Raw genomic sequence first — 18,035 nt, forward strand, 5'->3', positions numbered from 1 at the left:
TTGGACTTTCTGCTTCTAGCCATCCTGGTGGATGTGAAGTGGTGCTGACATTATGGTTGCATTTGCATTTCTTTAGCAACTGCTGATATAGATTATGTTTTCATGTGCTTTTTGGCCATTTGTGCATCTTTTTTAGAGAAAAGTATATTCAGCTCCTTTGCTTATTTTAAAGTTAGTCTCTATTATTGAGTTATAAGTGTTCTCTATATATTACAGATTAACTACTATATTAGATACATGATTTGCAAAGCTTTTGCATTCTGTTGGTTATCTTTTCATTTTCTTAGATAGCGGCCTTTGAATCCTAGTGTCATTTGAAGTTTTTATTTTTAAGAAGTCCCATTTATCCATCTTTTTCTTTTGTTGCTTATGCTTTGGGTATAACATTTTATATATATTTTTTGTTTCCTACTTTTAGCAGAGTCAAAGCAACAGCCTTTATTTGGTTTATCATTGTTATGGAAAAAATAAAACAGTTATCATTAGCTTTGAGGTCATAATGCGTGATGGGTTTTTATTAGCATCAGATCAAATGGCATTTGGTTGAAAATTCCAATCATGGTGTAAAGTGAATGGAAAATGATATGTTTTAATTGAATTAAGCAGCATAATGAAAAATAAAATCGATATAATGTATTTTAAATAATTCAATAAATTCCACCACCCCCCAAATTTACTTCATTAGTTCTACTCTACCACTGACATTTCCCTTTGCCATTAACCTCAGACAACACAGAATGGCTGTTAGATGAAGAAGTTGATTGACAAGTAGAGTCGTGTTTAGATACATTTCTTTGACCCTGGAACTTGGTTACCACTGGGGGTCTGCGAGGGGAAGCCTGACCTCCGGACCTGCATCACTGCCGTCTTGTTTTAGTCTACTTTACAGAGTGGGGTTCACTGAAAAAATTTGAAAAGAGGGCTTCTCTGTTTATTAAAAAAAGTAGTAGATTGAAATGTCCTGTTAGAGGGAGTTGAAACTTGGAGTTTCTTTGCAAGCTGGTTGAGAGAGTCCCCTTTTCTATGGAAGATACCATAGTGTTGCTTCCTGCGTTACAGCGTGGTGACCCGATGTTCCTAAATCTGATGTCAGACTCTTCATTATGGCTCATGTGATCAAATTCATTTCAATGTGAAGGAGATCTCATCTAGGTTTCTGTTATGGTATTTTTCATCCAGTGCATCATTTTGTGTTAACTTCTGAGCTAATATGTGTGTCTTTCTTTATATCCTGAGGTTTAATGCATGTTTGTTTTCTCTGCAGGTCATGGGTGCCAGGTGAGCCGCCCTGACAGGAGCAGTGTCTGCACCTTGTAGTGATGGATGCTGAGAAGAAACCAGAAGACAGCGAGGATGGAGCTGCAAACAAAGATGCACAGCACTCGAGGGCTGCTTCGTCCCAGGATGTGGGGTGCGGGCCTGTGCCTGAGGTGGCAGCGAGTTCTGCCGAGAATTCCACGAGCAAAAGAGCTTTCCCAGAGCCATCACCCAGCGTTGCAGTGGAGGACGGACGTGAACATGCTTCCAAACGAATGAAGCCTGGGGAGCCCGAGCCCTGCCGGTCCCGAGAGCAGGATGTTCATGGGCTCTTGGCAGCGGGCGTCCCGCCAGGTGAGATGATAAAGACGTCCCTCCTGAGTGACTGCGCAGATGGGGACGCGCGTCCTCCCACCGCCTGCTCCCCGAGCTGCAGTTCTAGCACAGCTGACACTGTGTCTCTGAAAACAGACACTGAGAAGTCTGCTCAGGAAATGGTCTCCCTTGACCCAGACACAGAATCCTCTTTCTCCACAGAAGAGGCTGTTAGTGTTGGTTGTACCGTCGGGAATGTGGATGCAGCTTCCAAGTGCAGCATGTGCGAGCATTCGTTTTCCTCTTTGTCGGATCTGGAGAAGCAGGCCCAGTGCCATGTGCCACCGTCTAAAGAGCCTCCCCGCTGCCCCTGCAGCCACGGAGCAGAGGGCAGCGCAGTGCTGCAGACTCACGCCACACAGACACACGGGTGCCGGACGGTCTTTTCTTGTGACCTTTGTGGCTTTCAGTGTGTGGAAGAGAACCTTTTGAATGCCCATTGTCTTGGAAAAACACATCTCCGGCGGCAGAATCTCGCTGCTCGTGGAGGATTTGTGCAGATCTTAACAAAACAATCTTTTCCTAAGAAACCATGTACCATTGGAACAAAGAATGTTCGCATAAAACCGAGAGTTTCTAAACAAATAGCAAAGAATAGTGACTCTAAAGGACTAAAAAATGGTGGAAGCAAATTGAAAGACTTGAGAAGCAGCATTTCTAAGCAGAGTGGCAGTGGCAGTGGCAGCGAGCTCCTTGTTGAGATGAGGCCGTTCAGGAGTACTGCGCTAGAAAAGGGAGAGGTTGTGGAAGAAAATGCCACTTCCCTTGGTGCAGCTCAAACTCCTGAAAACCAGAGTAAAAAGTTAGGAGCCTTAGTAACCTCACAGGGTCTCTTAGATAAATTGGAATCTTCCAGAAAGACCCTACAGACAGCTCAGGGTCTCAGCGCAACCCCAAGACCCAGACCTGAGCGGAATGTTCTCATGTTGGCTAATAGCTTCCGCCGACGAAGTGGCACTTTCCCACTGAAAGGCCAGGCCAAGAAAAGGTTTACGCTTTTAGGAATTAATAAAAGAGGCGCTAGTGAAACTTCCAGGATATATATGAAACACTTCAGAGCACAGATGAAAACAGATGATGTGGAGTCCATGCCTAAACACATGGAAACAGGTGGCAGTGCCCATGGTCTATGTGTAACTTCCTCAGAGACCCAGGACCAGAAGCAGAGCGAGAGAAACACCCACCTCGCGAGCGCCTTAGACCCTCCGACAGCGAGGGCAGCTTCTGACCGTCAGATATCCTGTACTTGCACACACTGTGGCCAGGTGGCCACGAGTACGACCGAGTTGGAAGTCCATGTGAACAGCTGCCATGCAGGAGAGGTGAAGTTGTCCTGCCAGACCTGGGATCTTCCCATTGCCTCGAGGAGGGACCTGCATGAGCACTTGCAAAGTCACCAGCATCAGCAAACGGCCTCTGTGCTCAGTTGTCAGTGCTGCTCGTTTACTTCCTTGAGTGAAACAAATCTCAGAGACCACGTGAAGGAAAAGCACGGTATGGGCTTCCTTTGTCCCCCCTGTAATCTGTTCTTCTTGTCTGAGAAGGATGTGGAGGAGCACAGGATGACTGAGAAGCATATTCGCTTATTGGTTCAACCAAAGACTTCTCAATCATTTAACAATGATTCGGATTTACAGACTTTACCGTTAAGTACTTTAGACTCAGAAAACATAAAGGAACCCCTGAGTGAGTCAGGAGGAGCAGCTGCAGAAGAAGTGGCTCCACCCCGGCTGAGCCTTGGAAGCGAAGGAAGGCACGTGAGCAGGCCGCAGTTTCAGTGCAAAAAGTGCTTTTACAAAACGCGGTCCTGCTCTGTCCTCACACGGCACATAAAGCTCCGGCATGGCCAGGACTACCACTTCCTCTGTAAAGCATGCAACCTGTATTCACTGAGCAAGGAGGGGATGGAGAAGCACATTAAGAGGAGCAAACATCTTGAAAATGCTAAGAAAAACAATATTGGCTTAAGCTTTGAAGAATGCATTGAAAGGGTCTGTATAGGTGCAAATGACAGAAAAGAAGAGGTTACCATTTCTGGAAAGGAAAGGACAGGAGGCGACGGAGAAGGTGCGCACTTGCAGGAGGGTCCCTCTCTGGGGAAGAGCCCCACTGCCCAGGAGCAGGAACAGTCTGGAATCATCGCCAAAGATGAGGACTTAGCTTTGACCACCACACCAAAGAGGGGGAGACCCAAAGGCAGCGTCTCACGGACGTGTTCACACTGTGGCCTCTTGGCCTCTAGTATTACAAACCTGACCGTGCACATTAGACGAAAACACAGTCACCAATACAGTTACCTATGCAAGGTGTGTAAGTATTACACAGTAACTAAGGGAGATATGGAGCGTCACTGTGCCACCAAGAAACACAGGGGACGTGTAGAAATAGAAGCTAATGGAAAACGAAGTTCAGAGATCGTTGTTGGCCCCGAAGGGGGTAACCTCGAAGCCTGCAGCAGGAGCACCAGTTCAGATGAACATGCCATTAAGTCAGCTGAACCAGATCCCTCCAGTTTAGAAAAGCTGGGACAAGAGCATGGAGATCCAATTGAAGTCGAAGTTGAAAATGTGCTTCATTCTACCAATGGAGAAGCCAGCAGTCACCTTATGGATGAGAGGAAGCAAGTATCTCTAGAGCCAGAAGACCTGGTGCAGCAGGGGGAGGCGTGCTCGCAGAGAGGTGCCCCGGGCACAGGTGACAACAGATGTGCACACTGCGCGTTTAGCGCTTACTCTTCTGCCTCCCTAGGACTGCATGTCAAACGGAAACACACGAAAGAGTTTGCATTTTATTGCATGGCCTGTGATTACTATGCTGTGACTCACCGAGAGATGACCAGGCACGCGGCCACTGAAAAGCACAAGATGAAGAGGCAGCCTCGCCTGAGCACAGCTGACGTGGGGGCAGGTCCCTCAGGATCGTCCAGAAACATCGTCATACCTGAGGCGCAGCATCAGCAAAGTTCTGAAGAATTTCAGGTAGTTTCAGACCAATCACCTGAAGCTCTTAAACCTAGCAACGCTGCTGGTGGTTCTGTTTTAGATGAGAATACGAACTTAGACATGTCTAAAGTACTCTGTGTTCCTGATGCCATAGAGGTGGAGACTGAAGAAGAATCTAATCTCAGTGAAGATCCTTCCTTTTGTGAAACTTTCCAACAGCCTCCTGCCAAGGACAAAGTTAGGACACCTGAGGAAATGGTGACCCTTAACATTTCCTCTAATGGCTCCCCAAGCAAACTTCAGAATGGAAATTCAGGAAGCTCAGCCTTGAATTATGAGACAGCAAAGAACAACCACAGCAGGTTGAGTGACATCGGTGATCCAGATGCACATCCTGAGAGTGATGGAGGGAATGGAGGAGACCACGCAGATGAGGTCCTCAGCAAACACGGATGCCCCAGAGTTCTGGGTGGAGCCCATTCAGCTGAGAGCACCGTCCCTGTTGTGATGAGAATGACAGGAGGACAGCTGCACCTGGATAGCTGTGGTCAAGACCAAGTGGGAAACACATCGAGTTCAGCTGATTTGAAAGCTATGCAAGAAGATCCTGTTTTGGAAAATAAGGAAATTCTGATGGATTCCCAGCATGAAACTGAAATTATTTTGGAAGAAGATGGGCTGGCTTCTGATAGCACCATTGAAAGTAACGATGTTTATGAAACTATAATGAACATTGATGAAAAAGGACAGGCCCTGTACAGCTTTGGCCGGTTTGATTCTTCCATTGTCAGAATAAAGAACCCGGAAGATGGTGAATCGATAGACCAACCCGAAGAGGGTCTGATGGCCACGGAAGTGAGAATGAGTGAGTCGCCCTCAAAAGACTGTGCTCAAGGCCTGAAAAAGAAGAAATCCGAAGGCAGCTCCTTTAGCGAGTCCACACGCATCCGCTGTGATGACTGCGGCTTCTTAGCAGATGGCTTGAGTGGACTGAACGTCCACATAGCCATGAAGCACCCTACAAAGGAGAAGCACTTCCATTGTCTGCTGTGTGGAAAGTCCTTCTACACAGAGAGCAACCTGCACCAGCACTTGGCCAGCGCCGGGCACCTGAGGAATGAGCAGGCCAGCGTGGAGGAGCTGCCGGAGGGCGGGGCCACCTTTAAGTGTGTCAAGTGTACGGAGCCCTTTGACTCAGAGCAGAATTTGTTTCTGCACATTAAAGGGCAGCATGAGGAACTGCTGCGGGAGGTGAACAAGCACATAGTGGAGGACACCGAGCAGATTAACCGCGAGCGAGAGGAGAACCAGGGCAACGTCTGCAAGTACTGCGGCAAGCTGTGTCGCAGCAGCAATTCCATGGCGTTCCTGGCTCACATCCGCACGCACACAGGTATGTGCACTGCGCGCCCACAAGTGGTAAATGTGGACACCCCGCCACCTGGCGCACAGTCCCTGCTGCGCTGGCTGCTGGCCTTCGCCCAGTTCACATGGCTCTGCTGCGCGGTGCCCAGGCAGATGCCACAGTCACTGTTGACACTTAGCATCTCTGAAGGCCATGAGACCTCGTTGATCCCAAAGGCAGGCTCTTTCACAATATCCTTTCAATTTTATTAAAAAGCCTGGTCCCTCTGATGCTTTTGTCACACTCCTGTCTCTTAGAGCTTTTCAGATGTTTCAGGTCCTAACTGTTTGGTTTTCAAGGTATCCATTAAGTGACATGCAGCATTTCAGAGGACATAGTAAATGGCTTTTGAGGGAGGAGATAATAAAAATTTTCATACAATTTTAGGGATTTAAAAATTTTATTGCCTGGTAGTTTATATCCAAAAGTGTAACTCCCAGGCAGCACAACACAGTTCTTTTAAGGATCAGAAATAGTCAACTACTTTCAAAGTCAGTGTGTTCAGGGGTTTGTGTCCATGGGGACACAGGACTCTGTGGGGACCTGGTAGGTCCCTGCTCTGTCACATCCAGTGTTCAGTCTTCATGGTTAATTTTAGGTAGAAATTGTTTTAAAACTTTTTTTTTTTTGCTGAAAAATGTATAAGCCACTGTTCTAAATTTATGTAAAAATTCACTGCACTGTTTCTATAAACCTGCCATACATTCTTTATTTTAAATAGACAGCTTTTCTAAATCATTGTGCTCTGCTTAGACAAGTTCTGTCTCCATGGTTGAATTTATGAGTGGATTTGAATAATAAATTCACATTTTAATGAACATATTTTCATTAAAACTGTAAGGTTTATTTTACTGTACTTTAAAATAATGGCTTATTATTAAAGCTATACTTTAAATTCATGCAGTTTTTGAAAATTTTTGCATCGTCACAGGAGAAAGACAAAAGAGTATGAAACGTTATTAATAGTTTAAGGTGATTAAAGATAGATAAAAGTTTTTCATTGGAGAAAGTAGCAGGGAAACCTGCATGAGATGGAATGAGGTGACAGTCAGCATTGTACTGTTGGTCTCAGCTCTCCCAGTGCAGCGGAGCCCCGGTGTGGTTTGTTGGTGTTTTTCATGCCTCTGTAGGTGCCGACCTTACTTTCTGAAATGATGCCTTTTAGAAATTGGGCTTGTTCACATGTGCAGAAAATACGTACTTTCTTAATATGCCCTCTTAAGGCAGATAAAACTGAATAAAACTGAGAGGAAGATGCTAATGGAGCTCTTTTTAGAATTCTTTATGCAACTGTCTGGTCAAGACATGTTGCTGATAATTGATGTGTCCATTACTTGAATTCTCTTGTAATTATAGTCAATAAGTCTTGTAAATGTGTTAAAGCTCACTAAAAGCATACAAATTCAAGAACAGAGTAAGGCTAATAATTTAAAATAATCAATGTGGGCATTTCAGCACTTAATTTCCCTTGTGTGTTGATAGCTGATCATTCTTAATCCATTAAGATTTATTTAGTCGTTTACAATGCAAAATAGGTTTGCACTGGTCACTTGTGCCATTTGAAAATGTCCACCAGGTTAAGTGCGGAATGTAGTCCATTAGTCTTCTGTGACTATATGTATTAATTGCATTTAAAATCAAGTTAATGTGGATGTGAAAGTGAGGCAACTATCAATATGTGACAAAGTAACCCTACTTCTATAAGTTACATCATTGATTGTAACATTTAGTAAAAGTTAGGGTACTTTTTCGCAGTTTGTGCTGGGCTTATCAGCAAGCAATTTCTGTTGTGTTCTGAGGCACCACCAAGGGCACGATCCCCAGGACACAGCGCCTGTCTCCATCTCAGTCTCGCAAGGCATTTTGGGGGGAAGTTGCTCTCCAGGTTTTCACTCCAAGTTTTTTTCTTGGCGCCTTTTAGAATGAATTGCTTTTCTGATCCGTTGCTTATGTCCATGAAATAGTAATGCAGGGACCATTATTAATGGTTAACTGGAAAAGGGCTTACTCTTCCAATCCCTGTTTCCATGCTTCGTGATTTACTATATGTTTTATGTAACCTTTTCTTCCCATCCTCAGTCTGATGAAAGCAGCACTATAAGAAATAAATGAGTTTTGGTCATCAAGAATTGTAGGAAAAAAGCGTCGCAGTTTTCCAGGGTGTTTGCTGTCTGAAGCCACTGGCATGAGCAGAAAGAGCAGGTCTCCTTTCCCAGGACATGGGTGTACAGAACGCGCCCCTCTTCTCTCCTGTGTCCGTCCGTTAGAGCTCTCGTTTCCCATAACAGGGAAGGTACCTTTAAGCTAGAAGACTGTCTGCAGTTCCGATTTATGTTTGAGCGCACTGGCCACTTGTGCTGTTTGGAAATGTTCACATGCAGGGACTGAAAAATTCCCCAGACAGGGCTGCTGGTGCCTGTAACTGATGGTGACGGGTTTTAGAGGCCGAGTCGGCTTGAGAGGAGATGGTTCAGGAGAACTGGTCTGTAAGAGAGTGAGAGCATGGGCCACTCTGGTCGCTGCCTCACCGCTGCTCTCGGCGGCACTGCTGGAGCAGAGGGAGTGGATGGGCAGCTGAGTGAAGGGGAGGGGAGGTGTCAGGTGCCCGGAGCACTCGGGCTGGAGTTGACAGGCGTTAGATGGTGGGTGCACACATCTGACTTGATTCTTTAAGACCTAAAGTTGTATTAATTTTTAACATTATGTCACATCCACGTTTGCATAACAGTCAGTAATGACTGATATTGAACAGTGCCTGTGGGTCTGAGTGAAGGCTTAGTTTTTAAGGTTTGTGGAATTTTGTTGGCGATATTCCAAGGTGCCTGAAAGCTAGAAAGCCTCTTGTTTTTCCCTTTCAAAAACCTCATAGGCCAAGTGAGAAGAAAAAAGCCTGCTGAGGATAATGCTGTTCCAAGAAATAGAACTATTTAAAACAATATACCGACAGTTTATAATAGTCACAGTACACCTGAAAGACGAATTCAGAAATATATGGTCTTACAAAATTTGCCTTGTGAACATGATGCTTGCATAGCAAGCTCAAAAATGGAAACAGTGTTAGGAAAAAAGGGTAGTATATTTTTTTCTTATTCAGAAAAATAGTACTGGTCCCCTAATGTTTGGATTTTATGGCACAGAAAAGAGACATTAACAAGTCTACTCTGGTGTAAAGCATGAAAACAGGGCTTCGTGATTTCTGCACGAAAGTCGTCAACACAGTAACTCACTCATGTGTTGTCAACACTCTAGCAGTGATCACAGACCTGAAGCGGCTCGTGTCTCACCAGAGAGCCACGTGCAGTCCGTGAAAGCACTGAAGGTGTGTATCCGGCCCCTGTGGCCCCTGTGCTCACTCAGGGCGCTCATCCCAGTGTCGGCGCAGGGCGAGCCAGGCTGGAACTGAAACCCAGGAGACAGGTATTTCAGATCCTGTCACCCAGCTGTAATACGAACGTTGAGGAAGCTTTTCCGTCTTTGTTTGAAGTCCTGGCGTTACTGTTAGTTAATAATTTCCTAATTACCTTACTACCTTGAATGCATTTTAATTCAAAGTGCAGGTAAATTGGTTCTTCTCACTCCTGTCTGTTGTAAGTCCCTTATAGAGTTCTCTGTGGGGATGAAGTGTTTCAAAGTGGTGATAGGCTTAGTTTTATCAGAATCATTTAAATAAACTGTAATTTCTGATGTGATTGATGGACTGTGATTGCTGTAAGCTGCAGTCTCAACCTGCTTTTGACATTTACACATAAAGCTGACTAGATATAACCATTCAGGTGCTAAATATATTTTACATCTACTTCTAACAGCAGAAATGGAAGTATTGAGAGATCTGGCTTCATTGTCATTGAACTGTGAAATATTCAACCTTGTCTGCCCGTGCTTAGTACTGTTGACTTTTTTATTTCTGTTAGAAGATTAAAATTAAATGCTTCACTTTTTTTGTCAGCTTTTGGGAATTAGATTGAAATTTAAGACTCTAAAATTTTTTACTGAGTGCTTCAATTTCAACAAAGTATTCTTAGAGGATTTTTTTTCAAGGGCATTGAACAAAGGTTCATTGATCAACTTTGATTTATTGCAGTTTTTTTGTTTGAGCCCTTTTTGTATATTTATTCAAGTTCACATATTTCATATTCTGCCTGACCATGTTAGAGGAGGTGTTTCACTAAATAGGGACTCAACATGATCTGCAAAATCTGGACGCATATCGTACTGACTTTAAGCTGCGGTTTTGTGATTTTGATTTATTTATTTGAAGATTTAGTGGTTAGAAAATCAGAAGATGGTATATACATGTTGCACCTTAAAAAGCGTAGCTCCTCCTCCACGTGGGTGCTGATTATCTACTGGTAACCACGTTCCAGGTGCGGTCTGTTACTGGCACCAAGTTTGTTGACTCTGAAATAATTTTGTTTTCTCATTGAGTGAAGATTAATTTTATTTCTTTATGAAATAAAGACACATTTGTTGGTACTATGTTCTTGAAATTAATAATAACCAACATGTCAATACTTTTGGTTTGCAGAGTCAGCACAGATATTTGACTGTAAAATGACCATAAAAACAAATAATTTATCCACTGTGTATTTTAATAGTGTATGCTGTTAAAATAGTAATATAGAGACTCATTGGAATAAATTTCAAAAATCTAAAATACTATTATTACTGTGAATAAATTCAAAGATGCAGAGATATGAGGAAATGAGGAGGTGGCTGCTAAGAAGTTTATTTGATGATAAATATACTTAAAAATATCAGCTTCATTGTATGAATTTATGTTTTTACTATGTCCCATTTTAAATGTGGAGTGACTATAAGAGATACTTTTGTGAATTGTAAGGAAAATATTTAAAATTATTTGGCTCATCTCATCAACTTAGTACTGCTCACCTGGATCACTTTTGACTTTAAATCTTGGAAATGATATTGAAAGTTAGGAACACTCTCTGAAGCATTTGAGTCTCCATGGTGGAATAATTATGGGATGCAGGTCTTTTCAAGTTAGAAAGGAATGCAAGTGCTCCCTTTGGGGGACAGAAATTTGTAATTAGATTAAAGTATGATTTAAGATCTCATCCTCTTTTTAAAGTATGAGTACTGTATTATTCAAATTCAAATCATATTTTATGTTAAATTTACTTAGGATCAAAACCATTCAAGTGCAAGATCTGCCATTTCGCAACCGCTCAGCTTGGCGATGCCAGGAACCATGTCAAAAGGCACCTTGGGATGAGGGAATACAAGTGCCATGTGTGTGGGTGAGTAAATTGAAACCATCTCCTCCCGAGAACCAGGAAGCATGTGCAGGATATCCATTGTTTCAGAACTCAGAACTGATCTGCAGAAGAGGGACCAAAATCACGCCTGCACATCCCCCTTCCCATTGTTACGGTAAACCCTTAAATACAGTTATGACTTTCTTTTCCCACTTCTAATCCTGTGCTGCAGAGGAGCAATTTGATGGGCTACAAGGTCAATTTGAACCTGTAATCTGTAAATTGACTAAATTATAGGATGTTCATTCACATTGCCAGAGAGAACTGGAAATTCCACTTAAAGACATAAAAAATACATCATATAGCTCTAGGAGTGTATATGTATGGTTGTTTCCCTTTTGCTTTGCTGTCTTAATTTTAATCACATTAGTGGCTCTTTGGATCTATTGGACATGTGCTGTAAGGAAAAAAGCAGAAAAGTATTTCATTTCCAACAGCTGGTTATTCATTATTGCAGGGATGAAGCTTTAAAGAACTGTGTATAATGTATGTTTTTGTGTAACTTTATTTCAAAACTTGTTTTCTTTTTCAGCTAATGGGTCTTTCCTCTAATGAATCATTCACAATCTTTAATTGTCACTCAAATGTGTTGCATTTAATAAGAAGTACTGAGATGCCTTAAAAGGTTTTAAAATGCCATGGCGTCTATGGTATATCATAGGACGTGCAGAGTTTGATCTTAATACCCTACTTCTGATTAAAATTATATTTAATGTTATTATGCCAGATCAATTAACTAATAAGTGCATCACATAAAAAAGAACTTTATATGAAACCTGAGAAACTGCAATTTTTATGGCTAATTCACAAAATAATTTAGGTTCAGTTAAATTATGCATTGTGCTCATGTTATGTTAGGGTTATAGTTTTACTGGAGGATCCCTCTTGTTGGCACTACTGTGTAAATATAAATATCTTTTAAGTCAAAAACACCTTCTGGTTTATGTTGGACAGTACACTTTATCTCATGATGCCATTGCATTTTTTGACCCTTAAGATAGTTTTAAAAACAACTTTGCAAGCAGTTTTATTAACCATGCTCTGTGACTTATTCATTGGCAGAATTGGTGGTTCAGTGACTTGCAGCTAAAGTAAATGAAGACGAGCCTTTGCCCTGAAGCTCCCTGAGGATCAGTGGCAGAATGAGTTCTGTTGCTACTGATTTTAGCTGCAAGGATCGAGTGCCAAATGGTTCATTTTAATTGCTCTAGGTCTTAGAATTAAAAAAGATATCTCATTTATTGTTTTTACCATTTGAGTTATAGGAAGGAGGAAGGCCCTGACTCCAACGAAAATTTTGCTATTAGATGTCAATACGCAGTTTCTTCCTCATTTCTGCAAATAAACACTTTTTTTTTTTTTTGCATACTCTGTTATTAGAAATCTAATTCCATTCATTTTTACTAGGGTTCCTAAGACCCTGGAAAAGGAAGAAGAAACGTTTTCAGAGAATAGTTTCTGACACATGTAGCTTCAGAAACAACACGATTGATTGGCTTTGATTGTGTAATTTGAACAATGCACACTTTGCTTAGCTCAGTGCTTACCACATACAACCACAATGTTGCTATAGTGGTTTATAGATTTGATTCCCAGGATAAAGAATTGCAAATGCATGTAGATATATTGAGTTTTAAACTGCTATCATAGAGGTCTACGTATATGTGTGTGGGTAGGAAAAGCAATTCAGATTCCAAAATTGTATCTCTTAGAATTATGGTAGTCATTGAATTTTATTTGACCATGAAATGACCCCTTAATTTTTTAGAAATGAAATTTGATTTAAAAGTTACATGACAGTAATTTTTACTGGGTAGATATTTTCACAGAATTTCAGTAAACTTAAAAATGCCTATTGATTGATGTTGTTGAAATAGAACATAGTGAGTTAGATACTTTTCCATGTTAGGAAAAAAACGTACCTTGGGTTGTTCATGTGTTTCAAAGGGATAGGGCTGTAGGTAGGTTAAACATTAAAGTGAAAAGCATTAAAAAAATGTAAGCATTGGCTACCAGGTTGGTGCATTAACATCAGTGACAGTGTCAATTCATTATCATTGATGGCTAAATAATCTTAGAGATGCTCAGCAGACCTATTAGTTCCTGAACATAAGCAGCTCATGCTGCATTTCTTCATTAGCTTTAATTGCTATAAATTTTACCTTTTAAAAAATCATGCTTTAAAAGGTGAAGCGATCTTTCAGGAACATTAACTCTATAATTTTGTCACAAACAGAAGGTCCTGCACTGTGTTTTCTTTTCTGGGGTAGTGAGTGTCTTCATCTCTGTCTTTTAGAACTTTACTATCTGCATTGAAAGGAATAGTGTTTTTCAAATAGTCTTGATTGCATAAAAATATATAAGAATAGTGGGGCAGGCAGATTTTAAAAATGAAATTATTATAATATTGTGCCTCCCCCCACCCCTTTTTTTGGTAACCTGTTGGTTTTCTTGGACATAACCGCCACCTAATATTTTATGGTGAAATTGATGGAAACAACAGTGTGTTTTGTTGACTAGAGCTCATGTTAATGTTTCACATTATCTGTGATTGTTTGAGTTCTTTCTCATGTTTTCATGTGTCTTTCTGTTAGACCACTGTAGATGCTCATCAAATATATAGCTGACATTTTTTCTAGGGCTTAGTTTAAGGTTGTGTATTAGCCACTCTCTTAACAAAAACTGCCTTTTAAACTTTTATTTCAGTCTTTTCAACCTATGCTGATTTTCTTTGAATCTTTAAGCTGAATTTTAAGATAACCTTTTTCCCCCTCTCAGCAAATCTTAGCGGTATTATATTATGGATTTAAGTTAGTTTGACAAGAGAAGCTGAATGTCTTTGCTGTCTAATCAGAACTTGGGATTTAAGTTCTCTTTACCCCTGGTTTTCATGCTTGGGGCATGGTAAAAATTTCAAAAATGTGTTGCTTTGCACTCCTGTTTTAAGAACATGTTATAGAGAACTTCAAGCCTTTTATTTTACTTTCACTTTCAGGAGGAGCCGTTTTTTAATATTACAGTTTCGTAACATTTTCCTTACAGCTGAGTGTGAACTTGAGGACTTTGTAGAATGTAGATGTATTTACACATACTTGATGGACAGTTAACCCGAAAATGGCTATGGGTCTGACAGAGGGCTTAGTGGGGACAAAATAACAAATAATGGAAAGCATTCCTATACGTAAGTTAATAATTTTGTTTGAGACACATGTTTCAAAGCAGGTTAAACACATATTTTTATTAAATCCATGATCTTTAACTGTTTTTTCAGTAGTCAGTTATTTGAAAATCTCAGCTCAAAAAAGCCGTTATATTACCATGTTTTGTTAAGTTCATGTAAGTGTATTTCATACTCTCTCTCTGTGTGTACATATACTAGTACATACAATACTCTAATAAGTAGTATTTATGCAATGTTGTGGTTTAGTGTAACATTAAGTAACAGTTATTTTATTTGTTGATCTTTATAGTTTCACAAGATTGTTTAGCTCGTGTTTATTGTCTCCACTATACAGATGGTAAACTTGAGATTAAAAGTATTTTTAGTGATGGACTTCAGTTATGCAGTAGTAAGGGTAGACCCGTTTCCTTCCTTTACCTGCCCCTTTTCCTTATGTCTGCTTTTTGTGGTATCTGTTGTTTTGGTTACTGTTTCCATTTCACTTACTTTTGCTCTCGAGGTTGTTTTCACCAGCATGTGAGAGCTGTAGCTTACCTCCCTCCAGCCCCCAGTCACTCTCGTTTCCTGCTTTTGCTCAGATTTATGTTCTTTTAAAAAATTGCTTGCACAGTGGTTTACTTTAATATTCTGTTATTCATTCTCTCTTATTTGTATCTCTCTCTCTCACTTTCCTCATATTAAACTTGTTTTAAATAATTTTATGATTTTTATCCCCCCCAGTTCTTTATGTGTTGATAATTTATTGCACTTGAGTGGTTAAAAATTAAACATGTTGGTATAATATAGCAAAGTGTCTAAAAAAGTGAAGACTTTATTATCTTTTCATTAGGATGAGAGGGGTAAAATTGGCCAACCTGCGTTACTGTTTTTATTTTTCATTACTAGTTACTAAATAAAAGAGAGTTAGTAGAAAGTTAGTAAGTAGCTAGTGAATTCAGTAAACCTAGGAAATACACCTAACTTTGGGTGCTATCACTCACAAAGACCCCGGTATGTATGCCTCAGGGATTCTGTTTTTTTTCTGATTGATTTTCCTGTGTCTAGTGTTGAATCTTGTGCATCAGAGTTAACTGGTTGGATAGAATTTACCTAATCAGGAGAGGATAAGGCATTTTTAAATCCTGTCACCTCTGGGTTCATGAAAAGATTCTAGACATTTTCTGTTGTGAATTAATGTGCTTATGAGCTAGCTGTTCATTCTTAGCTGGTTGAGAAACCCTAAATAGAAAGTTACTAATGCAGTAAAACTCTCTGTGTTTTTTTTTGCATGTGTGGCATTACCTAGTTTTTGTGCATTAGAAGGGATCTCTATGTAGATGATTATAATGTCACTTTCTGACCTTTGCAGCTTGAATAATTGTAAATCATTGCTTCATAACGTGTCAGAGAATGTCTGTACTAGGCAATTAAATGGCAGAATATAATAGACCAAATTATTGCCTGTCATGTTTTCAACAACACAGTTAGTATTTGAGTTACACTTAATCATTACGTGCATTAGCAACTTCATTGGAATCCAGCTTCAGGCTGAGCATGAAATACATTACATTATTTAAACCTTTAATGGTACAAGTCATTTATTTGTGTTGAAGTGTACAACATGCAGAGTTTCATAAAGCAGGAACACTCGAGAGCTTAATTTATCCAAATCAAAGTCTAAATGCAGATAAACACAAGTGGCAAAAATTAGTAATTTTTATAGGCTGGAAATATTTAAAAATACATGGTTGTGGGTAATTGTAGGCAGCAGGAATAAATTAAAATCACTATTTTTAGTCTCCTCTGAGAACTAAGGCTGTGTATACCTAAGTCATTAAAGCACCATGGAATTGCATTTTCAGCTGAACAGTTAATTACACCCATCATATCTACAGAGGTATCCAAATAAAATAAGCGTTTGGTTCAGCGGGTTGTTTTGGCTAAAGTGATATAGATGGAAAAACTGTTTTATAGTGTGGCATGAAGTATGCTTATAACAATATAAAGTGCAGCATCTCTCATTTTTATAAAAATCTAAACATTAAAAGCGTTCTTATAAAGGGTGTATCACATACTATATTTTAAAAAACATTTTAACACTTTTGTTTAATGACATATTTTTGTCTTTAGTTTGAAATTTTTAAAATGCCACGGAATGATCACTGCATCTGTCTTCCTGTCATGAGGAATACAAAATTAACAAAACTCACAAATTACCTGTTAGGTTATCCCTCTGATGTTACATTCTTGGAATACCGTTTAAATAGCGAATGGACATTGTTTTCTATTTTTTACATACAAATCACTTTATAATTTGAAAATCTAAGAGATACCTTATTGTAATATTAAAATACGAAACACTCTTAGCTCTGATTCTGGGGTATTTTCCAGCGAACTGATTTGTGAATCTAGGAGAGAATTGGATGTGGGGCTGGGTCAGTGGAGGAGAGAGAAGCAGGTCTCTCCCAGCCTCTCCTCGTGGTGAAAGGGGACATGTGCTCTATGCTCGGGCTTTGTGGCAGTGTTCCCTTGAGTTTTAGCTACGGAAAAGTGTAGTTATAGATTTACCCCAAGGCAGTAAGTATGATTAACCTATAACAACATAGAAATTAAATACACATTGTCACTTTTTGGTGTTGCAGTTGAAAACATTGGCCTCTCTAAGCTCTATCCAGTGAAAAAGTCACATCTCAGTGATTTAAATTATTTTTGCTTTTAAAAAATTTTTAAAATGGTTTCGTGGTGACTTTAAAATTATATTGTGGACTTCGGATTCCTTAGCCCTCCTGGTGTCTACAGTGGAATACAGGAGCGTGGCCATTCCTGGTTTCCTTTGCCTGTTCTGTGATTGTTTTCTTTATTGTTAGCCTATTGTTTCCCCCCCTCTTCCTGTTTGTTCATGTGCTTGTGAAAGTCCTTTACTTTCTGGAGAGTTCAAGACGATGAGAGGAGGTGTTGGAAGCATAACCACTGACTCACGTATTCATTCATTTCCTGTGGGGCAGATTCTCCTGAGATTCCTCTTGTGCAGGCCCAGTGACCAGGCTGTGCAAGGGCCCTGTGGTCATGAGCTCCACATTGGAGAGACAGATGTAAAGGGAGAGGCCCCTCAGGCATAGAGGTGAGGGATGGCGGTCGGGTGTGTGCGTGGGTGCACGCTCATCTCTGCTGAAGAGCATCCAGGATGGCTTCCTTGAGAGGTTGTTTGAGTTGGGCCCTAAATAATGAGGAGATGCTGACAAGGCACACTCGGACATTTTTAATAGAGGAACAGAAGAGCACAAGTAGCAAAGTATGGGATAGCCTGGACTATCAAGAATATCACAGGAAATTCTGGGAGTGTAAATGGTTACTTGGGATGAAGTGGAGACTTAAAAATATTAAACAAACACTTATGGAACATCAATATATGCCAGTGCTGCTAGTCTTTAGGGTTAAAAAGGTCTGAACAACAGCTGCCCCAAATGGGTGGAGAAAGTGCAGGTAAAGAAATGCCCTGGTCTTGCTGGCCGATGCAGGAAAGATTTCTCCAGATTGGTAGTGTTTGCTGCAGCGGCGAGTGGGGTAGGCAGGTAACCGGGGCTGCGCATCCCAGGCAGGGTTTGGGGATGTTCAGCCAG

General features: G+C 40.7%; 1 protein-coding gene across 1 annotated transcript in view; it reads left to right on the forward strand.

Moving 5' to 3' along the window:
• The window catches only part of ZNF407 (zinc finger protein 407), a 313,149-nt gene that overhangs the window by 18,177 nt on the left and 276,937 nt on the right, over window positions 1-18,035 (forward strand). The window contains exons 2-3 of the mRNA XM_081150243.1: window positions 1,265-5,967; window positions 11,123-11,237. Of these exons, the coding sequence (XP_081006369.1) occupies window positions 1,320-5,967; window positions 11,123-11,237 (4,763 nt within the window). The 5' untranslated portion in view covers window positions 1,265-1,319. The remainder of the gene's footprint in view (window positions 1-1,264; window positions 5,968-11,122; window positions 11,238-18,035) is intronic.

Source organism: Miniopterus schreibersii (genome assembly GCF_964146895.1).
Source record: "Miniopterus schreibersii genome assembly, chromosome: 10".
NCBI classification, from domain to species: Eukaryota; Metazoa; Chordata; class Mammalia; order Chiroptera; family Miniopteridae; genus Miniopterus; species Miniopterus schreibersii.